The following is a 26,567-nucleotide window of genomic DNA, read 5'->3' on the forward strand; positions in this document are numbered from 1 at the left end:
AAAAGAAACTAAAAAAAACAGCCTTTAAGCGTGGGGGGGGGGGGCATCCACATGGGAATACAAAGACCGTTAAAGTTGTCTTTTTATTATCTGTTCAACGTGAATAGAAAGTATTGTTGTTAGTCAGTTGTTAAAGGGATACTCCACCCCAAAATGAAAATTTTGTCATTAATCACATACCCCCATGTCGTTCCAAACCCGTAAAAGCGTAGTTGCCTTCGGAACACAATTTAAGATATTTTGGATGAAAACCGGGAGGCATGTGACTGTCCCATTGACTGCCAAGTAAATTACACTGTCAAGGTCCAGAAAGTATGAAAAACATCGTCAGAATAGTCCATCTGCCATCAGTGGTTCAACCGTAACGTTATGAAGCGACAAGAATACTTTTTGTACGCGAAGAAAACAAAAATAACGACTTTATTCAACAATTCGTCTCCTCTGCGTCTCTCCGCATCACCGTAGTGCCATTTTGGAGAATATCTGCTGAATGCAAGCAGCGTATGCTCTTCTGTGTCAGCCGCGCTGCACGGATGCGCTATTTTCAATCAAATCAAAGCGTAAATACATGTAGAAAACGTATCCTTGTGTCGCAGCTGACACAGAATAGCGTAAGCTGCTTGCATCCAGCGGATATTCTCCAAAATGACGCTACGGTGATGCGGAGAGACAAAGAGGAGACGAATTGTTAAATAAAGTCGTTATTTTTGTTTTCTTCGCATACAAAAAGTATTCTCGTCGCTTCATAACGTTATGGTTAAACCAATGATGGCAGATGGACTATTTTGACGATGTCTTTCATACTTTTCTTGACCTTGACAGTGTTATTTATTTGGCAATGGGACAGTCACAAGCCTCCCGGTTTTCATCCAAAATATCTTAAATTGTGTTCCGAAGACGAACGAAGCGGTAACACTTTACAATAAGGTTCATTAGTTAACATGAACTAATAATGAACTGCACTTATACAGCGTTTATTAATCTTTGTTCATGTTAATTTCAACATTTACTAATACATTATTAAAATCTTGTTAACATTAGTTAATGCACTGTGAACTAACATGAACATCTGTATTTTTATTACCTAACATTAGCGTAGATTAGTAAATACAGTAACAAATGTATTGCTCATGGTTAGTTCATGTTAGTTAATATATTAACTAATGTTTAACTTATGAACCTTATTGTAAAGTGTTACCAACAAAGCTTTTTACGGGTTTGGAACAACATGGGGGTAAGTGATTAATGACAACATTTTCATTTTGGGGTGGAGTAACCCTTTAATTTCCCCTTTAATCGTAAAAACATCAGCATGAAGCACCAACAAAACTGGTGGGTTTTTTACCTTTCAGCATCGCTCGACCTGTGGAGCCAACAGTGAAGCTAGGCAGAGAACTTCGGGCCCCGAGAGCAGCTGTGGCTTCCAGCAGGGCCCCGCTCAGACGAGCTGCAATGCTGGTTCTAGGAAGGCAGGCCCTGAATCTAATTTGCAACAGGGAGACCTGCAGCCATGACACAGCCTGGGCAAGCAGCTTTCTGGACGGGTGCAGGAGATAGACCTCAGGACTCAGGGTAGGATCAACATGGTCAATCTGTAGAAAAGAGAGACAATGGCAATGCATGTTTGTTGATGTTTTTGTATTATTAAACAGAGAACATGTTGTCTGAGGTTGTCGAACCCAGGGCTATCTCAGCCTTTTTTCACAAGACAACATATGAATGCTCTCCTATTAGAGATGCCACGGTGAGGAAATTTTCCCACCGATTAAAGGTGGGGTAAGTGATTTCTGGTAGCCAATGTTGACATTTAAAATCACCAAAACAAACACGCCCCTATCCCAAAAGGTTCTCGCCCCTATTTTCATAGCTCCACCCCACACATACGTACGCAACACAGGCAATGATTAGTTCTCTGAAACAAAGCAAAACCAATGTTACACTGTGTCTACACCGAATGCGAGTGGCGCGACAAAATACTATAGAACTCATTATAATCAGTGATGCTGTCTACACCATAGATATATATACATATCTATGGTCTACACTGGATGCGGCGTGGCACGACAAATCCACGACAGAAAACTGCTGCTGCGTTCTATTCATGACGTATTGACACAAATTTCAAATGATTTTCAGTGATCGTTTTGTCGCGTCCAGTGTACTAGACAGACTTTAGCTGTTGCGGCGCAGACATAGTGTTAGTCACCTATCGAGAAGAAACAAAGCAACCTCGGCGTCCGATCGCAGGCCTTCCGCTCCTTGAGTTCTCTCCAGCGCTGGAAAGCTGATCCGATATTTACACGGGTCCTACTTCTTGCCTTATTGCCTTCAGCCTTCTTTTGTTCCGCAGACGTTTTCCTCTTTTGTTTTTTATTCGCCATCTCGATCTTTCTGTCGCTCGGCTCGCTAATGTCTGTCCTGTGCACTGAGCACTCTCTCCTCCACATCATGAGTAGACACGCCCCTTACTGCTAATTGGCTACAAGTTTGTTTTGCTATTCGGCCCGAATCAGTTTTCTAAAGCGTTTTTGAAAAATTGCTTATCCTACCTTTAATAAACTTGTAACAACAACGATATTACCGATTACACTGCATATTTTACAAGATATTTGTCAGGATCTGCATTTTTTATTTTGATCTTTAACATTAGATCTTTACATCGTTCCCTTTCTTTGAAAAAAAAAAGGAAAAAAAAATGCTTGAAAATGGTAAATTCATTATTATTAAATAAAATACTACAATTACAAACTCACTTATATTAAAAGCATGTCTGTTAGGTATAAGTCAAGAATTCCCCTTCAAATTCCAAGGAGCCCATCTTCTTCAAATACTATTAAACTATGCTCTCAAATGTATACTTCTATGTTGGATAACAGACCAAATTCCCTAAATTACTAGTGGATAAATACAGCTGAAGTTCTTACTCCATATGAAGTCTTTTCTATTGCATTAAAAGGCAAGCCTTTTAAGTTTTACAAGATATGAGACCCTTTTCTCACTGGAACAAACACATTTATTAACCTTGGGAATACAGTATTCAGCTTGAAAATCTGAAGATTGCCCCATTGTGATGCATGTTTATACTGGTTTTGCATAAATCTTCTTTGGCCTTTGTTTTTTTTTTATCTTTCTTTATATATATTTATATGTATACATATTCTGTATTTTTTTTAATATTTGATATGTTCATATTATGTATTTATTAATCCTGCTGAACAACTAAATGTTTATGCAATGTCTATATTTGTATTGTGTTTTTGATGTGTGTAAACCTTGCTGTCAAAACCTGCACATACAAAAAAAAAACTAGAACTTTTGTTAACGAAAGTAAGACAAGTGTTATACGAAGCCCTGTACATGACATGCAGACAAAAATATATTCAATGTGGCAACAAATTAAGAATTCGTTCCTATGACTTAATTCATTCCATTGTTTTATTAAATCACAGCAACATTGTATTAATTTATTCCCTCATGTTGATTTAATTAGATTTAGGGAACAAATGACTACAATGTGGCATGATTTAAAAAAATAAATAAAATAGAAATATTGCCAAATAGGCATTTTTGCTTTTTATATCTTAATACACTTTTACATCTCAATTTTTTGTGATTTACTTAAATATTTGTTTTAAGATTTTTTCAAGCACTTTAATTAAGACTATGTTGATATAACTAAGTTTAAATAATTTAGGACATATTGGGGCCCCTGGAAGTTTGCGGAGGCCATCTGATTGAGAACCACTGGTCTAACTACATAAGCTCAACTAGTGGCAGAACTAATCAACTGGCTGACTAGTCAGTGCCACCCCTAATAGACATGGAGGTCGCCATCTACGCTTCTTTAATAATCTTTGACTTGGTGCTCTGCAGTGATTTAATCGCTGTCAATGTGAACAACCCAAGGAACCAACAACAGCCGGTTCCTTAATAATGATAACAACAGGAAGCTATAAGAGTTAAAAAAGACCTCTCTTCTGAACTAGTAACTGCTGAATGATCAGCCCAATAAAAGCAGAAATCGAGAACAACAATCCCAGGTCTTGCCATCAAATTTATCCTTAGAGAAAGAGCACCAAATAAGAGCATTATTTCACCATTAGTGATCCCAGACAGCATTTCTGCCAGCTGCTTCCAGGAAAGTCATTACAGCTGTTGTCTGTGCCCTTCCGCTGAAACAATTGACCCAGCTTTTTTGCCACCTCTCTCCCCAAATGGATCTGGCTCTGATGAGACTTAAACCACTCTCATTGGTTAAATGGATTCAGCATCGATGCAATGTGACATAGGCAAATAGCAGTTGCTCTGAGCTTAAGAAAAAAAAATGCAAAAAGCTAATCAAAGCACAGAACCTTGAAGACCTTTCACTTAGGTTGTTTATAATGTAAGAACAAAAACAGAAAGCATGTGTAAATTACAGTAATTGTAAAGGTATTATTCACAGAAGTTTCAGATTTTTACTTGCACTGACAACATTGACTATATATTCCACATATATACACCATTCACAAGTTTGGGGTCAGTAAGATTTTGAATATTTTTGAAAGAAGTTTCTTACACAGAAATCTCTTTTGCTCACCAAGGCTGCATTTATTTGAACTAGGGATGTCAATTTTCGATCATTTCCATGATTGATCGTCATTTAAATTAACGATCAATTACATTAGATTAATCGTTAACCTTAATGCTGCTAAATGCATCTACTGCAGCGGCACGGAGTCACCAGCATGACATGATACGTAAAAGCCACTCCAAAAAAATGTTTCTCTATTCTCTATTTCTCACCCAAATTAAAGGGGTTTTAGTCTGAATGAAATGCTAGTAGCAGGATTGTAAAATGAATAAATGTGATTATGATCATTTGATAAAATGAAAAGAGTGCGCCGTACGTTTGAGATCATTTTACTTTGTTGAGTCAGTGTTTCCTATCCCGTCACGAAGACCGCTGAACGCACCTCTTTAAATGGTTTCGTGGTGCTCGTTGTTGTATTTTAAAACACAACTGCAATGTTTTCAACTGACATAATGGCATTTAAAATAAAATGATCCCAAACGTAACTGTGGAGCGTGTGGCTGTGCTGCGCAGTCAGTGAACCGCTTCCATCAGCGCTGCTGCAGCAAAACACACTGTTGCTCACATGAAACATTTTTATGTGAGTATTATGACCAGTACTTAATTTGTAGGAATGAATAGCCTATCTGTTTCTATTTTAATGTACTTTTAAAGTTTAAATCACATTAAAAGCTTAATTTGTACATTATGAATGAATGATGATGCATTTATATACCGTCACCGTCACGCACAGCCGCTCGCACGTGTTTTGCACATGAGCCGCACGCAGCCCAAAATTAAACTGCTTAATCGACCACCGGTAGCTTTAATCGATTGTATCTCTTATCGACAATTAATCGATCATCGATTAATCGTTGACATCCCTAATTTGAACAAAAATGGAGTAATCAGTAATATTGTATATTCTATTACCATTTAAAACAAAAGTTTTCTATTTGATTAGATTTTAATTGTAAAATTATTCCAGTGATGCAAAGCTGAATTTTCAGCATCGTTACTCCAGTCTTCAGCGTCACATTTAGATAGCAATCATTCTAATATACTGATTTGCTGCTCAAGATACATTTCTCATTAAACAACACTGAAAACAGTTATGCTGTTTATTATTTTTGTGGAAACTGTTACAGTGATTTTGCATCAGTATACTTTGATGAATAGAAAGCTCAAAAAACAGCATTTAATCACAATATAAATATTTTGTAAAATTATAAATGTCTATACTGTCACTTTTTTTCAGTTTAATGAATCCTTGTTGAATAATATATACAGTGGTGTTAAAAGGTTTTTGCCCCCTTCCTGTTTTTTTTATTTTTTGCATATTTGTCTCACTTAAAAGATTCAGATCATCAAACTAATTTTAATATTACACAAAGATAATGCAAGTAAATGCAAAATGCAGTTTTTAAATGATGATTTCTTTTATTAAGGGAAAAAAGCTGTCCAAACCTGCCTGGCCCTACGTGAAAAAGTAATTGCCCCCTAAATCTAATAACTGGTTGTGCCACGCTTTGCAGCAACAACTGCAATCAAGTGTTTGCGATAACTGGCAATGAGTCTTTCATATCGCTGTGGAGGAATTTTGGCCCACTCTTCTTTGCAGAATTGTTTTAATTCAGCCACATTGGAGGGTTTTCGAGCATGAATGGACTGTTTAAGCATCTCAATCGAATTTAAGTCCGGACTTTGATTTGGCCACTCCAAAACCTTAATTTAGTTTTTCTTGAGCCATTCAGAGGTGGACTTGCTGGTGTGTTTGGGATCATTGTCCTGCTACATAACCCAAGTGCGCTTGAGCTTGAGGTCACAAACTCATGGCCAGACATTCTCCTTCAGGATTTTGTGATAGAGTGCAGAATTCATGGTTCCATCAATTATGGCAAGTCGTCCAGGTCCTGAAGCTGCAAAGCAGCCCCAGACCATCACACTACCACCGCCATGTTTGACTGTTACCACTGTATATATAGTTTGCACAAAAATGGCATTAAATAAATAAATAAAATACAAATATATTTTACTTCCTGACATAAAATATATATAAACATTTTATATATGTCAGGAAGAAACATGTATTTTTATTTTTTTATTTAAAAATATGTGCAAACTGCACACTTCTGGGTCTGAGCCCTAGAAAAACAATCAGCAGATGCAATATTTCAAGAGTGAGGTGAGTAACGTCTTTAATTGGACACACAGAGTGTTGCGCTCACGCTCACCACAGAGGAAAAATGAGCTTATTACCATAGCAACCAGGATGAAAGATTCTTGATAGTGCTTAGCAAGTCAATTGCTCCGTTTCTCATTTTTCTCACTTCAAACAAAAAGACAACAAAAAAACCCTAATCAAGATGAGGACTTACGTAACGAGGCAACACTCCTTTGAAACTGTGTTAATGAGGTTTTAATCAAGAAGAGAAAACCTGCTTTAGTGTACTTAAGTAAAGAACATGTCATCACTGTATGCTTAAAAGGCAAAGGCAAACACATTTTTGAGTTGCTGCCAACAAAGTATGGCATTTGATCTCTAAATATTTCATGTTATTTTGATTAGTTAATCCATGAGTCAACTTTATTCAGACCCCAGATAACCAATGGACAATGGACATGGTCATAGCACATTATCATAAATTATACCACAGCGTTGTTGATTCTCATTGGTTGACAAACTTTCAGTTCTGTAACTGTATGCTTAGAAGTATAAATGCTTCACTAAATTCTTTATATCATGTTTACAAACTTATATTCTGGTGCATAGACGCAGGGTCTACATTCATTTCCAATACTTCAATGATCCGCCATCACTTATTCTTTACATATATTATGCATTACAAGCTGGATAATACACCTATAATGTGCATGAAATAATACTGTACTAAGGCTGTTTTCCACTACTGATTGATGTAGAAACTGTGCAAACATGCAGGACTTCAAGTACTGCACCTGTAAAATGGGCCTCATTGTTTCCAAACGTTAAACTACAGCACTAAGCAAACTGTCTGCTTATCTGAAAAATGATTTTGCAAAACTGGCAGTCCTCAGAAGCCCCTCCCTGAGCCATAGAGCCATGGTCCTTTATAATTACTCTTTAATGGGATGGGTTTCCTGCACTGCTCATGATAAAAGCGAAGTCTGCTTTTGTCAGATCTTAAACTGGACCTTAGGGACTAAAATCTGCACGTTCACCAGCCGCCTGAAGTCTGACACTCATTCTTTTTGGTTTTAAAATCAACAGCACAGATGCTAACTAGATGCGGTTCTCAAAAGGGCCTTTCGCACTGCGGGAACCTTTTCATAGTACCAGAACTAATTGTGGAACTACCCCCTTTTTGGCGTATTCGCACCGCCGGAACTGGGCGCGATTTTAGTACCGGACTGCCTTTTTCGAGAACCAAATTAGCTCCTACTCCGGAGCAGGGTCTAACCAGCACAACTGGTACTAATCGTGACGTAAGTAGACATTGATTGGCCAAACGAGTATGAAAACGCCCTCACCCGCCATGATTTAAAACACTGTGTAAACATACTGTAAACATTGTGTCAACTTATTTCGCAAGTGGAGAAGAGCGATAGATGGACGGATGCTGAAGTGCAGGCACTTGTAGCAAATGTAGCACTGCCAGTTGTCGTTGGAGATTCTTAGTCCTCCTTTCCGTTCTTTCAATCGCTTTACGTATACGGCGACTTTCCATGTCCATTATTGTGAAACCACACAACCACACAACAAAAACATAGCTCCGATCACAGCGTCCTCCATCCTCCTGTTGTTAATGTTGTTCTTCTTTGTTTCCATTGTTGAACGCCGCGCACAAATAACGAAAGCTGTCGACCGGCTTACGTCACTTCTTAGTACACACTCTCGGTGCAAATGCAACCCTTTAAATGGTACTGGGAAACAGTTTGTGCAAAATCGTCCCAGTACTTTAGTACTGTACATTTAGTTCTGGAACTAAAGCGGTGCGAAAGGCCCTAAAGAGTCATGGTTCATAATGCAAAAATAAAGGATTCAAAAGGGGGTTTTCACAGTGATGCCATAGAACCATTATTTTCTTACAGGGTTTCAGCAGGTTTTATGAAGGCAAATTTTAAAGTTTTTAAGACCTTTTTAAGACCAAGTAAAGAAAATGTAAGGAATATATTGAAGGGAACACAATACACGTTATCTAAATGTAAATCTCTAGGGAGCACACTTTAAGTTGTATTAGCGACACTTACAGTTCATAACAGATCTCAATTTCTTAATTCATTTTACTAAAAAAAAGAAACACCTTATGGAGAATGAATAGCTCCAACCCCACCCACTAGAATATGAAAATAACTTTTACTGTACCTTCTAATCTCACTGCAAAAAAAGTGCAGTTCTTCCCAAGTACCTTTGACTTGTTTCCAGTGCAAATGTCTAAAAGATTCTTAAATCAAGATTCATGAGGCAAAATGACATAAGTCGTCTTGTTTTCTGAGAAACATATCAAAATGAAGTGAGTTTATGATAAAAACATGAACAAATATTAACTTAATTCAAAGGCAAAACAAGTGTTCATAGCTCAGATATTTGTTCTTGTTTTAAGTATAATCTCAGTTTTATTCAGTTTGGTTCAGTTTCAAACTTTGTATCTTCATTTTGCCTCTCAAGTAAATGTATACTGACTTAAGATATTTGAATTGGAAAACAAGACAAAAATACTGAGGAAGATATGTATTTTTTGAAGTGCATGCAACAATTATGCCAAATTTAAGACTTTCTGCATCCAATTAAAACCCTGTTCTTAGTGTGAAGAACATTAAAAAAAAAAATCTAAAGAATCTTCTTGCACCATAAAGACCCTTTTGTCCTATAAAAATGTTCTTCATGGAACTACAGATACCAATAAAGAATCAATCTTTTTAAGTGTGCAGGGGTTTTTTTGGGGGGGGGGGGGGGGGGGTGATCTTAGTAGTTACTAGAGGATTTCTAGATGGTTGTTGGCTGATTCATGTTAAAACTGTCAGCTTAGGAAAGCAATAACATTGCATGCTTCAGTGATGCAGAACGTGTCTGTCTATAGAAAGCCTCACAAAGTATGGCATGATTCTCAATCCTTTCATTGACATAAATGCTGAAGCGTTGACTCTCTCTCACTGGCATGTCCCCATCTGACCACAGCGCTAGCAGGTGTGTGAGTTACCTCTAACTGCCCTGTGAAAATGGAGGTGGTGACAGTCTCTGGGCAGAACTTAACTTTCGTTTTTTTGTAACATTTTTGTAACATGTAATATAACACCAGTTTCAAACAAACCATCAATGTGTCAAATTCAGTTGTATTATTATCATGTTAACCGGGACCTAAATGAAATCACTTCAGTGTCTGATGTCATTGTGTCATGATTATCTAAACCAGATTTCATTGAAAAAACATTCATTATGGAAGCCATGAGAATCCTGTTGGCTCAGTTTGGGCCCCTTGTTTCTCAGTCTGTCAAAGCTTCATCGTTGACCCTGTCTTGATGTTCTGTGCTCTCTATAGCCACTATTCCATGAGGTGCTTTGTAGAGAGAGTCACTGCAGCACAAGGGCTGAAACTCTAGCTGGCAGGGTCAGAGTGTCTCAGTCCGGCTCTGAGGCTGCAGACACGCAGGAATGGCCAGAATACCTTGAGAATGACTGACACACAGCAGCTGAGTACAGTGCTGCCTTCTAACACATGCACAACAACTATGCAAAATATAATTGCATAATATTCTCATTTTAAATCAGTTTAGTATGGAAACCCATTTTAAAAGAAATAAAATGTTTATCATGACTTTATATCTCATTTCTATTGTATATTTCGCAATATATCTCTCCTTTTCGTCCCTATAGGAGATCTCACAATTGTGACTTTATATAATACAATATGACTGTATACCTCTCATTATCAGCAGTATATCTCACAAAGTGACTTTATTTCTTCTGGAAGCCTATTTGTGAATAAAGAAATAGTTATGCCAGACACCATAAAGTAATGATCAAGGAAAACTACCATTATACAACAACAGCTTGATAATACATAAAAGGAATAGTAGTAACTATAAACCGTCATTTAATGAAAAAGCTGCATTTAGATTATTTGAACAAAAACACAACAAATCAAAACAAAATAACACAAACAACAAAACAACAAACAAAGTCAAAACATAACAACAAAACAAAACACCACAAACAACAAAACAATAAAACAGCACAATGAAAACACAAAGTAAAACAAAGCACCACAATAACACAACAAAACATAAAAAACACAAAAACAAACAAACAAAAAAGGCAACATAACAAAACAGCAGGACAACAAAACAAAGTAAAAGAAAACACCATACACCACAATAACCTAACATAAGGCATAAAAACAAAACTAGTTTGGAGCTACATGCGAGTAAATAATGACAGAATTTTCATTTCTGGATGAACTAGCAATGTATTGAACAAAGAACTACAAACAATTAAGCACAAGATGCTGTCTCCTTTCAACCCATCTAACAACTGATTCAGCTGACTGAAAATTTAATTTGCATGATAAAGCTGAATTTGCACATTAATCAAGCCCTTTTCATTTGTTCTGTACCCACTCTGTAAAAAGCCCCTGACAACAGTGACACAGCCCACCTGACACGCATCTAATCAGTGCATTTACTCCACAGCCCGTCATATACCGTATCTCGCCTGAAATGCTGTGCATTAATCTACCACTAATGAAGCGCAAACTGTCAGTATTGCTATTGACTGGAAGTGGGCTTGATTTATTCACCCAGAGCGCTTGCTGTCAGAGCTGCTCTTGGGCATAATGACTCAGCACGGATCCTCAGGGTTGTTACGGGGTGACCTGAGGATCCCTTCTAGCACACTGAGAGCAAGGTCTCATGTGACCCAATCGCTGCAGCTGTCACAGACAGGCTAGTTGAAAAGGTTCAGCTGGAGTGAGTTTGTATCGTTTTGAAGCAGCACAAGTAGGGTGGTTTAGGGTTACAGTGAAGAGGGGCCAAATCTGGACCAGTGTGTATGTGAGATATGCATGTATCTGATGGGAGATGCTTATACTGTTAAGACAATTTTGTGCATCTCTCAATTGGGTTGGCCTATGTAGGATTTTCCATTTACAATTCATATTTTAATTAAAACATAATTGTGTCAAATAATCAAAACAAACAAATTTTATGCCAGAGAAAACAATAGCTAATTATAATAGGCAAAAGTAGGTAAAAGTGATTTTTTTTTTTTTTTGATAAGTTGAAGAAAAATTATTTCTAGCAAAGTAAGAAAGGAAGGAAGGAAGGAACGAACAAACGAACGAACGAAGAACATAAAGGAAGAAAATAAATCAGGCAAAACTATAATAAATAATAATATTAATCTAACACAAAGACGAAACTTGTATATGTTGCAAGAGCATTAAAAGGTATCAAAATCTTTTGACATGTAAGCGGTTATTATACTATAAAAACATCCTGTATGTTTCAGAACTCAAAACTTTCTCGTTGGTCTAAGGCCCTGTTTACACTAGTGCGTTTTCGTTTTAAAACGGTGTTTTAAAATGAAAACGATCCTCGTCTTCACTGGCGTTTTCAATGCGTTTCAGAAACGTTCTCCGTCCACAACACAAAACCGAAAACGCGTGCCACAAGACCATTCATGAAGGTACAAACATAGATATGTATACGGGTACAACAATGAGCATGATGTTATGGTTTACACAGTCGTCAAGGATACGCAGGGTGAATGTGGGCAGCCACGCCATTGTTTTCAAAAGTCTCCGTTTTGGTCCGTTTACACTGAAACGCAGCCCCGGAGTTTTCAAGCTAAAACGGGGTCTGCAGCGTTTTTCGAAAGTCTCCGTTTTCGAGGGTTGAAAATGCTGGAGTAAACGACAGGTGTAACCGTAGCAAAAGTTATGCATTTTAAAATGAAAACGCAACAGTGTAAACGTAGCCTAAAAACATCTTATATTGAATCCAATCTGCCAAAACGACAGGTTGTGGAATGTGACACTTTATGACGTAATAGTGACGTAATAGTGTGGCTAAACCCCGCCTCCACAGAAGATCATCAATGCATGCTTCTGCCTGTTTAGCCCCGCCCACCAATTTGTGCATGTAGAGTAAATAACGAGAGAGGCAAACACAGGTCTACACAGAAACCAAACTATAAAGATGCTCCGAAGACAAGACGACGCTGTACAGTGCCAAGTTGTGGAAAAACAGTCTTTGCATTGCCTTCCTTCTGATCCCAACATTAGGAAAGAGTGGATTAATTTGATTTTTAATGAAGATCCAGACCACATCTGTAAGAACACCGATTCATTTACAAACAAAGCACAATACTTACACAGAAACCGAACTATAAAGATGCTCCGAAGACAAGACGACGCTGTACAGTGCCAAGTTGTGGAAAAACAGTCTTTGCATTGCCTTCCTTCTGATCCCAACATTAGGAAAGAGTGGATTAATTTGATTTTTAATGAAGATCCAGACCACATCTGTAAGAACACCGATTCATTTACAAACAAAGCACAATACTTATTACGAGGTCACTATTGCTTTGTCAGTTATTATAGATTGCTTGATATGTACTGTACTATTTATGCATTTTTAACCTAAATCACAGCAGTGTCCATCTGTGAAGGCTGTAGGCTGTCAAACATACACAACTGTTAGCCAATCATAGCGGTGGGCGTTTACTTCCGAGTCTACAATCCGCCACACCTATTCAAACAAAGCGTTCTGATGAGGGGGTCAAAACAGGACAGAAAATAGCCTATTACTTCTAAATTATGATGTTTTTTATGTAAAAATCTTGATAACATTATAAGTGGACCTCAGAGAACAGTACAAAATCATTTAAAAAGGCAGTTCATGACCCGTTTATACATTAAACAAAATCAAAGAACTAAGTGGTGTGACATCATTTTGAATAAAAGATAATGTTATCCAAGACAATTTTGTTTTTCTCTCAGTTTGGTTGACCAAGGATTTTCTAATTACAATGAACATTTTAATTAATACATAATTGTATCCAGAAAATAATAGCTGATCATAAAAAGAAGAAAATAAATTTATTAGAAAGAATTTTTCTTGGACTTGTTTTTACTGATAAGTCCATGAAAAAACTATAAATAAAATAGATTCTGTATAAACAAACAAACCAGAAGCTATACAAAAATAAATAAATAAAAACATGAATGAATTAATGAATTAATGAATGAATAGAAGAGAATATAATAGAATACAAAGATCAAATATAGATATGTTACAAGAGCATTAAGGTTCCAATATACTTCAAGCAAAATCGAAGAATGAACTGGTATGACGTCATTTCAAACAAAATTGGGCCAAAACCATGTTCATTTGGAGTAATTCTAATTGAAAGCTAAACTAACACCGTTTTTTTTCATGTTTAATACTCTAAAGATACTTGCTTTAAAGCTATCTATTGCACAAAGCACTATATACATCAACAATATTTGACTTGACTGGAGTGCCAAATTCCAGAGTTAGGGCAAACATACCCACATCGCTATAAATAGATGCTTTCTTAACTGCTCTTTTCTCTCCTGTCATTTTTGCTGTGTTTATTTTGTTACTGATAAAACACGCAGCACATATTTACATATTCATCTAAATGTGGCTCTCAGCAATGTGGATGGCATTGGGATGTTCACTAACCTCTTTTACCCCTGGGTGAAAAACGAGTGTATCAGGGCCTTTGCTTAGCCTAATAACTTCCTCAAAGCATTAATCCAACGTGACACACATTCTGCCAAGAACAATCATGTGTTGAGGTTAGAGTCGTGCCAGTAACTCTTTGATAAAGTTTCCACAAGAACAAGCCAAAATATGGAGAACTGCACAGGACTTATAATCATTACTTTCTGAAATAATGAAAATGAAAGAATATGCAAACCTGAGAAATTCATTCAGGTCTGGTGCACAGGTTATGTTGATCCTTTTTATTGTTTGGAAGACTGAACGAGTTTTTAAAACAGGACTGACCAGCAAAATAAAAAAACACATGACAGGCCTTTCATCCAGGCAGAGAGCCATCCCAAAACCTGGTCCTGATCTTTAGTCTTATATGACCTCCCCTCCCTCTTACTTGATGAATGTCTGTCCTTCTTCAGAACTCACTAAATATTTTGTGTCCACGCCAGCGTTGTCCTCTTTTCCAGGCAATGCTGGCTTCAGCCAATCACACATCAATTAATTCTGTTTGGATAGCCTGAAACATAAATATCTTTGCCGATACAGATTTTCTTATCATGAGAGAACCAATGTTACATAAAGCAGTTTATGCTTGAGGACCATGGCATTTATCAAGCACTCTACAGTGGAAAAATGATTCCTGCTATCCAGTATCCTACTAACAAACCAGCCTCAGAAAGCATGAAGAGAAGTGTACGCATGAAATAATGTTTTCTTCTGAGGAAAATCACTTATGGAAACATGACTGGAGAGATTTGAGAGCCTGTGGCAGAGTTCCAGTTTTAGTGATATCTGCTGCTGTAAACATGACTGTTTATAGTTCGGTTTCATTCACAAGATTCCAGCTGTCAAACGTAACGATTCTGTCCGAGCGTTACGCACCTGACAGGAGCAACTACGTGCAGCACGGGAGGAACCCTATGTAATCCTATATTGTCAAAACAGCAGGTGTTTGTTATTTTTGATAGCAATTATTGGCTTTTGGTTTTATTTTGGTGAGACCCTAAGAACTTTAAATAAAAAGGTTCAATTCTACTTTAAACGCTTTTACAACAAATGGTCAGTAGAGGTGCTTAACCTTCAGAACATGCTGGTCTTCTACTTCAGTAATAATATACAAGTCATTTTATCATTTTTTGAAACCTTGTTATTTTATCTAAACACAGTTTACATTTTGTGATTTTGTAGTTCTTTTAACAAATAAGCCTTAAAGTCTAAATAATAATCTAAAAAAAAAATGAAAAGAAAATAGAATGTTTACACTCAAACATATGTTTAGCCCTAAACCTGCTTAATTCATGTATGGCTGACATATGCATCAGATTACGTTATCGGTGTAATCCATTTGGATGGAAATTTTATATGCAATTTAAATACATACATCTTAAAGTTAGACCCAAGTATTTTTAGCAGGTTAGTTTGGGATAAACTTCTTTTTATCATATTTGTATAGCCTTTTTACTATAACTTAATTAACAAGGTTGAATGCTTGAGCATGATGTAGTCAACAAAAATAGCTGAAAATGTATGTGATTGTTTGCTTGTCTTTTAAAGAAATTATCCAAATTATTTCACTTTACAATTTCAAGTAATGTAGTAATGGACTCTGAAAAACGTGCAACAAATATTTTGTTTTAACTATAATTCATTTGAATGAGAGTATCTGCCAAATTAATAAATGTAAATGTACCAATTATGCCAAAATTGTCAGATTTTTGATATGATTTTATTTGTTACAGACAAGGAGGTCGAGATATAGACATTTCATTTAAACTAGTGACTTTCATGCTACTGGAATTTTATGCTAGACAATAGTTTAATCAAACATTTATAATATCACAACAAAAAACATGGGATTTGTGCTTTTAAAAATGAACGTTAGATTTGTTACACCCATCTGATGTAAGCAATGAAAAATGGGATCTTCAGTTCTTAATCTCTGATAAGGAATGCAGGAAATGGACCGCCCATCACTTCAGCGCTGTTGCCACATTGAGAAACAATGCCCACCATGCTAGAGCAGCTTACGTCTAACACCCATAAGACCCCAAAAAAATGCTTAGTTATTGACAGACACACACACAGACAGTAAACGGCTCTGAGCAGCACCACTGCGTGACAATAGAGAGGCCAGTTCCCACAATTCAACTTCAAATAAACTGAACCACAGGGGGACCCTAAATCTGCTCAGGAAACTGCACACTTAACAATGATTGCTGATAGTCTCCCTCACTCAAAGCTCAGCTTGAACCTATTCAAAACCCGACTAAATGAAAATGATGACTAAAGTGAAAATCTTGCAGATTTGTTAACTGATTCACATTTGACACACTTCATATTTGAAAACACACATTTCACTATTGAATCCCATTTCAATAGTGAACCTTCAACAATCCATGTCACATTCATATTCAGCCAACGGCTAATAATAAACTCTGACATGACCGAAATTAGCACAGTATGCAAAATTTAACATTTAATATCAAACAGAAAATGAAAAAGCCTTTAGCTTACTCACTGAACTCCTTGCAAATCCATCTCAGAACCTTCGATTGATCCCTGGGCCCCTAAAAGCTAAGTCCACAGCAGCTTTTCTTGTGTAAGAGTCACATGCGAGATTTACCGTGGATGTGGCCTGCTGTAAGCCTGGAGGCAGGTTCAGGCCATTAAGGAGCGCTCAGTGACCCTGATGTCTTAGGAGGACTTGGTGCTATTCTGGCACACAGCAGAGAGAGGTGGGGCCCCGAGTGCTTCATAATCTCCAGTTGAATTTCACATGGGGACGTCTCAACAAACCCCAGGACGCGCTCTACGATCGCTTATCGCAGTTCCCTGGCATGTGCATTTGTGTGTTTGGCTGTGCGCTTGCAGCACGTGAAAGCAAAGTCTGTGCATGAGGCAAACACCAGAAGAGAGAGCCAGAGATCGCACACTGTTTGTACAGTATGTTTATACTCCAGCTGAAAAGGCAGTGAAAAGTAAAGACGAAGCCCGTTTTAACCCTCATGTTCTGTTGAGACTGACTTTACAGAGATAGTTAACCCTAAAATTACAATTCTGTTATCATTTATGATCCCTATGCCGTTCCTAAGCCGTATGACTTACTTTCTTCTGCAGAACATAAAAATATGTCTGCCTTGTAAAAAATAAATGTTTTAAAGAACACTGGGAACCAAAAATAAAAATAGGAGCTCAATGACTTGACAATGGCGAGTAAATGATGACAGTACTTTCATTTTTGGGTGAACTATCCCTTTAAGTTTAATAATGATAGTAATTTTTTTAATTAACCTCTAATTTGCTCTTTCAGTTCTATTACCTCTGACCCATTTAAAACCTTTTAGACAGATATCTTTACAGTTGCGTGCCACGCACATGTACACGGACTGATATACAATACATAAATCAAATTAAATATCTGTCAGGAGTGAACGGCTACAGAATCCAAAAATATTTTGTAAAAAAAAAATCATTATATTTGTTTTATAGCTTGGATCTCTAAGACTCCAAGTATAATATAACATTTTCTGCAGATGTGTGATTAACGTTATCAACTTGACATTTTGCTATGAGCCGTTCTCGTAAGATTAGGAAAAGTCATGCAGCATCATCCTGATGCTTCAAATGTTAAGTATGCTTTTTGAGATATTAAAAGGGCCTCTGGGTAAAAACAGAAAGGTTAAGAGCAATGAACATCTGAATTTCCTCCAGCCCTATAAAGCTACAAGGGCACAGTGACAGAGTAAAGCTGGATCTTATTAAGGAGAAATGAGGTTCTCAGTGGGATACTGTTATCTCATCCTGTTTCTCATGATGTCACACTGAAACTTTCACTCCAAACCCTGTTCGCAAGCCTCACCACAGAAAGATCATGTTACTAACATTACAGCAAAGCACAAGCAGAAATGCAATACTTAACTCTAAACTAGACATTTAAAACAAAGCACTCATGTGATCATAGAAAAATCCATACTCGTCAGAAAGGTGCTCAAAGCACGCAAGATATATATTCAAGACGTATTCAATATATCTACAGTACTTGTCAAAAGTTTGGAAATATTACGATTTTTAAATGTTTTTAATGAAGTATCTTATGCTCACCAAGGCTGCATTTATGAGCTCAAAAATACAGTAAAAACATTATAATATTGTGAAATAGTATTGCAATTTAAAATAACTGTTTTCTATTGTAATATATTTTAAAATGTAATTTATTCCTGTGATGCAAAGCTGAATTTTTAGTATCATTACTCCAGTCTTCAGTATCACATGATCCTTCAGAAATCATTCGAATCTGCTGATTTGCTGCTCAAGAAACATTTCTTATTATTATCAGTTGAAAATAGTTGTGGTACCTAATATTTATGCATAAACCATGATATACTACAACATGATATACTACAAATGTGTGTATGTTTAATAGACATTAATGCTTTTATTCAGCAAATATGCATTAAATTGTTCAAAACTGACAGTAAAAACATTTGTTACAAAAGATTCTATTTCAAGAATCCTGAAACAAATGTTTCCACAAAATATTAAGCAGCAAAAATATTTTTAACATTGATAATAACAAGAACCTTTATTAATAACTAAGCACCAATAATAACAACTGAGCAGCAAATCAGCATATTAGATTGACTTCTAAAGGATCATGTAACACTGAAGACTGATGCTGAAAATTCAGATTTGATCACAGGAATAAATTACATTTTAAAATCTGTCCCAACAAAAAATAGTGATTTCAAATTGTAAGAATATTTCACAAGATGACTGTTATCACTATATATTTGATCAAATAAATTGAGTCTCGATGAGAATAAGAGACTTCATTAAAAACATTTAAAAATTGAATCGTTTCCAAACTTTTGACTAGTACTGTATATTTAAGAAAAAAATCCTTGGCCAACTTACCGTTTCCCATTCGGGCCAGATGATGCATCATCAACCATGTTCCCAAATAATGAGTAGTGTCTTTACATTCTTCCTGATGGAATACAGAAGCCAAAGGAAGAGCGAGAGAGAGAGAGAGAGAGAGAGAGAGAAGAGAGAGGGACAGAGAGCGATCTAGTAGCAGTTTAAGTAAGACTTAGGGGACCATGTCTTGGGTCGGGTTCGATTCCCCTTATTTGGATATGAGGCAAATGGGCCGTGGTAATGGAGGTAATGAAGCAGATACAATCTTACACAGGAGAAATGTCTTCAAACAGACTGTCCCGATGACAAATGACAACTACACTGACTTCATATTTACATTCCTGTTTATTTGCTTGGCAGGCAACTCTTGCTGAAGTGAACTCTAATCCCGTTGTCATTCTTAAAGCATTTGTAGCATATAATCAGATCGTGTCTGTAAATGCATGAATGCAGCAGCCAAACGAGAACTCATGAAACATAATGCACTTATGTTTTCGAGTAAGAGCAATCAAAAGCAGCCAAGTGTCACGGGCCAACACGAAATTATCAAATATATTCAAAAGCCATGAAAATTAGCAGCTGCCCGCATAAATTCACTAGTGCTCTTACAACTAAGGATGTGAAAAGTACAAGTCGACTGAAAAATAAAGAAAAAAAGCAGTGTTTCAAGCTGTAATGACTCCAAATGTTTAAGCCAGCTGTAACAAAAGCATACGTTTAAATTAAATTGATTTGTGCATGAAAATTACTACACATATATATATATATATATATATATATATACACACATACACACACACACACACACACACACACACACACACACACATATATACTGTATATATACATTTATGATTTATTTTAATTATTATTTATAATTCATAATAATTATTATATAAATTAATAATGTCATTATATTTTATCTTTTCATTATATAAATTTAATCATATAACTTTTAAACTACATTTACCTTTTTCAATAAATTATGGGTGCACTAGCATCATGACATTACTTTTATCTTACCTATTATGTGCCTGCAAATTATTGGCTGCTCAACGCTTCATTCTACTGACTACAATTCTTGTTTGTGTAATTATCAACGGCAGAACCTGTGCGTTTCATCCAGGGATCGCTGCGTGATCCCGGTCATTAACAAACGCTGCCTGCCGTTGCCATATCAACCTCATAAGCAGAGACCTCAAGTGAATTTCCCAGCAAGACAGCAGGTTACAAACACAACGTAGAATAAAAGAATAAAGAGAGACAGAAATGACATACTGTAACCTTACAATTCTGCTGAATTCATGCTATTAATGCCACTGTTCATGTTGGACTTTAAAGGGAGAAGTGGCCTAGATGACCTCTGAGATGATGGCTTTAATGAACGTTTGATTAGGTAACATGGTAACTCATCAGCAAAAGGACGTCAAGTCACTCTGAACTCCTTTAGGGGAACTAGAATTAAATGAATGGCAAACCAGCAACCATGATTTCCTGAGCGTTTGGTGAGTAAGTGACAAGTGTAGCTATCTCACAATACATGAATAAAGCAGAAAGACCTGGAATATTCTCTGTAGGTTCAGAGTACTGCCAGTTACTGAAGCTGTATAACACTGCCTCCAAGTGGCACAGCTCACTGTCGGGCCAAATGCATGAAGATCAGTGATCTACAACCCATAGTTTAGTTAAGCATATTAGCACTTCCAGTTGCATCGTCCTTAAGTCAACTGGGTTTTTGAATGGATTTTTGTTTAAATGCCTAAAATCTGTGTCTGTGTGTCTTAGGCATTTAAAATAAAAGTCATCACACTAAACAGGTTAACTCATCTACTCACTAGTTGCTTTCACAGCCTCACTGTTCATAATTCAAACTCAAACTTTCAGGGAAAATGTTTATTGGACTGAGAGATGTCAGAAGCTTAATGGTGGGGACATTGGAATCATGCGACTGTGGTGTGGTTCATTTACAGCCGACATTTAGCCTCTAATTCTGTTGATTGTATTTAGGCTTCAAAATTCATAAAAGTTGTGTTCATTTGTGAAGATCATCATGATGAACAATACGTGAAAGAATCATAAACTTTTGTCGGTCACAGAGCTTATATTCTGCAATCATTTTTTTGTCTAGGGAACCAGAAAATATGTAAAAAAAAATATGTCATCATTGCAGCACTCTATTACTGTAAAATGCATAAGTAATAAAAAATGAGTAGATGTGTCCAGACTGTTCACTGGTAGTAAATGAATGGTATGGAGAACATGCAACGTGCAAACTTTCATGTGCGTCACAATGTCGTGTTGACTTTGGAAAAGGTGTGTAACTGTTCTGTGTCGATGAACACGACAGGAATGCTGAGAAACAACACTGGTGTGCCACTCTACCGGATACAGAGATTAGATTTTGCAACTTTTTTTTTTTTACCAAATACCACACATAAAGGAGTTTTTTAGGAATCATGTAACCACTGGTCCACACTAGGGGGTGGAAATCAACCACCACAACAGAAAGATTCAGTCTGATGAATGCTAAGGTCAGAGGTTGACAGTAATGATGACGTTAGTCAGTAATGAACACACAGAAATAAACAGTAATGAACACAAAGAAAAACAATATTTACAGACAAACAAAACAATGCCTGGTCCTAAACCAGTGCTCAGATTTAAGCCAAAAAATTTTTACTGGATACATTACGACAATTTAAATTTTATAGAAAAATTGTATGTATTTTTTATTTTTCATTATATCTAATTAAAAAATATAGATATATATTATATAATATAAATTATTCTATTTTCAATTACATTTAAATAATAGCCTGTAATTACGTACACATTATACTTTTTTTCATTGTATAGATCAGATGACGATGATAACTTGTTTTTATAATGACGGAAACTCTCCTAATCTTAATGGAAAATATACAATTATTTTATCACTGTGGCAATATACATTATATACTCTGTCACTTTCCAGAGACAGAATAAGATGAAATACTAGCGTTTACTGCTCACATACTGTCAGGATTGGTGAAAGGGAATGTACTCTCCCTGCAGTGGAAAGCTTGAGCCTTTGGTCTTTCTGGGTGTTTGTTTTTCATGACACACACACACACACACACACACACACACACACACACACACAGAGAGAGTTCACCGCTGGGATTGCTTACCCTCCAGAGAACATGACAACAAATATGTTAAACTTGATGTCCATCTACTTTCCCAGTCTGTCAGAGGAATTCATGATTCCTAGACTTGAACTATTACACACAATAAATTGGTTCTTCTATAATGTATTATGTACTATCATTTGACAGTGTTTGACACCTTCATCTGCCTCTGAGCAAATAAACATGAAAAACAGATTGGACAGCACGTAGCATGACGAAAGCTTGAAAAGACACACTATTGTCTTTCAGTGGAGCAACAGTCTGTATCAGCAGCCTAAAATCTGAGCTGTTGGTCCAGCTGGGACTGAAAGCAGCCTGCCCTGCACATTCCTGGCAGCTCTGAATCACAGAGACAACAGCAAACCACACCTTCCCAGAGTAACACCCTCAACTGCCGGCAAACCTCTGAGGACAACACAAATAACAGGTTAAGACAAAACACTTAGGAGGGAAAGATAGGACAATCTCAATCAATCACGATTAGAGCAGTTCAGTCTGAACACCATCCATATACTTGTTTACGTGTAGTTTGACGTGAACTAGCTGTGTCATAAGATGAGTGACTCACTTGCCTTTAGGTATTTCATTGAAATCCAAATTACCCTATTAAATAACTAGAGCATGAATTATGGATTAGCAAAGCTGGATGTCACTTTAAATTTATCTGCCATCTCCTCTGTTTTTGCTGCTTGCTAAGCGATATAACAGCCAGGCCGATATAAGGATCTCACTAAATATGCTGCCTTGCATTTTGACCTAAGAGTTAGGTGTGTGTGTGTGTATATATATATATATATATATATATATACATACATACACAGTATTACTTATGCATTCAAGATTCACTGAAAAAATAAAATTTTCAAGAAAAAAAAAAAAAAAGATCATGATTTTGATGACTCTGGGTGGTACCAGGCCTGATTGCTTAGTGTTAAGACAGCATGCCGTCCAGACTGGCTTTAAAAGGGTGAGGCCCGGAATCATTTTGATAATAAAAATACACTTAAGTGCAAGATGTCCAGCGGCAATACAGATATTATTTACATAATATATTATAATCAGAACACTACTGTAAATTGTAAACATTGTAAATTCAGGGCACCAGACTGCTCCAAAAATATTAATTTGCGAGTGAAGTTCTTGCTGAGATCTATATAAATTGATTAATTATGGTCTGTGATATTGGCACAGATTCTGTGTAATAAACAGTTCTTTGAGACTGTATAGCTCTCAAGTTGGAAAAGACATTTAGTTCCAACTTTAAGTGAACCTTAGTTCCCAGGACATCTAGAAGATGGATTAAAATGCTGATAAAGACAAGAAAAGATGAGACATAAACACATGACAGAATGACTGAAATGTTAAAGTGTTAAAAAATAAAACACGTTTATTCTGTGACATTTAAAAAATAATTTGTCACCTAATTTTGTTTTTTATAGGAGCCAATGGCTCCTTAAAATTATTATTATTTTTGGTCTAGATCCCTGAAATACTTTAGATTCCCATATTTTAATGCATTGTTACAGGAAGAGCACATCCCTGTAACATGCTCTTCCTGTAACAATGCACTAAAATATCATCTTTAATCATACTTAAGTCTGCAAACGTGAACTTGACTGCACGGTAAAGTTCACTTTTGTAAATTTAAGTTGTAATATTACATTTATGTTGTATATATCTGATTAATCTCATACAGGATGTGTTTGGCTGAAGTAATTAACCTGCTGGCAAAGTGATTCAGTTTACCGTTGTTCTTCACTCATGATATTACAGACTTGGGTTATTTGAAACAATCATACTCCTTTTTTAATGTTTCTTTTTACAGAAAAAAAAAAAAAAAAAGATTTTATTAACATCGTAAATCTAACAAAGGTTTTATTTTTTTATTTTATTGAATCTACATTTATAACATTATACTTTGTTACATTACACTGGCATTAAATTTCAGAAAACTAGTTAACGCTGCTGTGTGGGCATTTCTAATGCAACAGCAATTTGACATCTTTCTCTCTTCTGACCACTGTAATTCAATCTCTTAAGCTTTACTTTTCTCTTGGAAAGTCACAGAAATGCTATAGTGATTTTTATTTATTTTTTTTCTTTAATTTTGCTATTTGGGGTAAATGGAAATGCAAAAATAATTTTTGTTGTAGTTTCCATTCACCATTATAGAAGTTTACTCAACTATGACAACTTCCACTTATAAGAACCCTGAAAATGTGAAAATTTAAATGTAAAAAAACATTTCATTATCGTCCTGAGGCCCACAATTTGATAATTTACCTAAATCTAGAGTGAAGCAAATTATGAGATTAATAAAAAGGTGCCACTATCTGCTAACAAAAAGGATGTAATGTTAAAGGGGTCATATGATGCGATTTCAAGTTTTCCTTTCTCTTTGGAGTGTTACTAGATTCAATGAGACATCAGAAACAATAAGTGATTGAGCTGTGTCGACTTCTGCAGCTTTTTAGCTACACATTTGTAACACAGACAGTATAATTCAGTCCATGTCCAGGTGTATTTTGGGCCCAGAATCCATTCCGCTTCTACAAGAGCTAATCAAACATTGAGTTTGAGCAGAGTCCACCAAAAGGATATTCCTGAGAGCTATTCTCAAGAGCACCTGCTTTCCTGTTCTGTCCATTTCTGTTTCAATAGACTAGATTTATTACAAAAGTTATTTGATTTTAGAACTTTAGCCTATTAAACACAAAACCCCTTTGAACTCCTGGTTGCTTCACTAAAACACAGTTCAAGGTTCAATGTAGCATCAATACATCTGCCTGACAGATTATCCATTATTTGACTTATTATCTGCATTGGCTGATAACAGTTCCAAAAATGAGTGATTAGACAAGGTTTCTAAGAATTTTGAGTAAATATTGGCCCGTATCAAATGGTGCACCTGATCTGAACTTGTGGCTTTGCTATGGTCGCTGTACGTGAAGTCCAAAAGACAGTATAGTGTCTAATTTGACATTTTAGGTTTCAGAGGTGCTCACGAACACCCACTTTGCCGCCTCAACACAGCCTTGATTTTATGAGAATGAAGTGTAGAAGAAACTCCTCTAAATGGCTCATTGTGCATCCTGAGTTCTTAGAAACACAAGGCATACTTTGTGTGCAGTATCATGGTCACCGTGTCCCTCCCCCCAGCCTCGACCTGTGTTTTGTTTGGCACGTAGATGAGCGCTCTGCTCACTGACACCAGTGTGCTAGTGAGAGTTAGACCGGTCTTATCAGTACCTGCCAGTCTCTCCAATGGTCTCAGTCAGGATATGATGTGGTTTGGGCTGTTGATGGCGAGACACTCTAGGTGGTCTCTGTCCATGAGGGAAATAATTATGGGGCTGGTTTGCTTTGCAAGAATGAGAGGAATGAGTTGAGGTGTATCGTTTAGTCACATCACTTGTTTGATAGCCATATCAATGTCTTCCTTTTGGGTATTTTGATACAATATAGCAATGCTTACTACATGATCACAGCTCCATTGTTTTGAAATAGTCATTTTTCCAGCAATAAGCTGTTTTTTTTTTTTCAATGAGTAGTGGTGTAGCGTGACCAAATGTGTTTTTTTTTCTTTTTTCTTTTGTGACATTGTAATGCAAACGCAGTTTTACAGCCAAGTAAGCGGAGTGAGGCAATAAGGAAATGTGCTCTCATAAATTGTCATCTCAAAGCCTTATGATAAGCACAGGGAAGTTGATTTTAGTGTTCTTTCAGACAGTTCAAAACAAACTGGTTTAAAAAAATTATCAACATATCATAATTATAATAATAATAATAATATGATCATTAACATTTATTTATAATCTTACCAGTAGACTACTTTAATTTGAGAAACTACAGTTTCAAAACAATTTCCTCAACACTGCTTTTTATTTTACTTTATGCTCTTTAAAAACTGAGCTAAAAATTCAAGGAAACTCTAGTCCACACTTATTACCTTCTAGCCTGTTTTTTCATCTTTAGTCTTTTTGGGTCACTGACAGACCTTTTATCAGAGTGGTCATTAGTCATTACTTGTTTGGAGATCTCTGACCCTGCTGTTCTCCATCAGGTGCTAATTAGTCAATCACGAGGCAGTATTTATCTTCCTGTGGCAGGGCAGGCAACCGCTATTTGGCTCATTTCCTTTAATACCAGAGAGGGCTGTAGTAAATTCCATTTTCATCATATTCTCTCTTTTCACGTCACAAACC

At 36.4% G+C, this 26,567-nt stretch overlaps 1 protein-coding gene across 1 annotated transcript in view; it reads right to left on the bottom strand.

Moving 5' to 3' along the window:
* plce1 (phospholipase C, epsilon 1) overlaps positions 1-26,567 on the bottom strand; it is a 98,801-nt gene that overhangs the window by 58,458 nt on the left and 13,776 nt on the right. Inside the window, exon 3 of the mRNA XM_016240709.1 lies at positions 1,346-1,592. Within this exon, the coding sequence (XP_016096195.1) occupies positions 1,346-1,592 (247 nt within the window). The remainder of the gene's footprint in view (positions 1-1,345; positions 1,593-26,567) is intronic.

This window comes from Sinocyclocheilus grahami, unplaced genomic scaffold (genome assembly GCF_001515645.1).
Source record: "Sinocyclocheilus grahami isolate Dianchi unplaced genomic scaffold, SAMN03320097.WGS_v1.1 scaffold599.1, whole genome shotgun sequence".
NCBI lineage: Eukaryota > Metazoa > Chordata > Actinopteri > Cypriniformes > Cyprinidae > Sinocyclocheilus > Sinocyclocheilus grahami.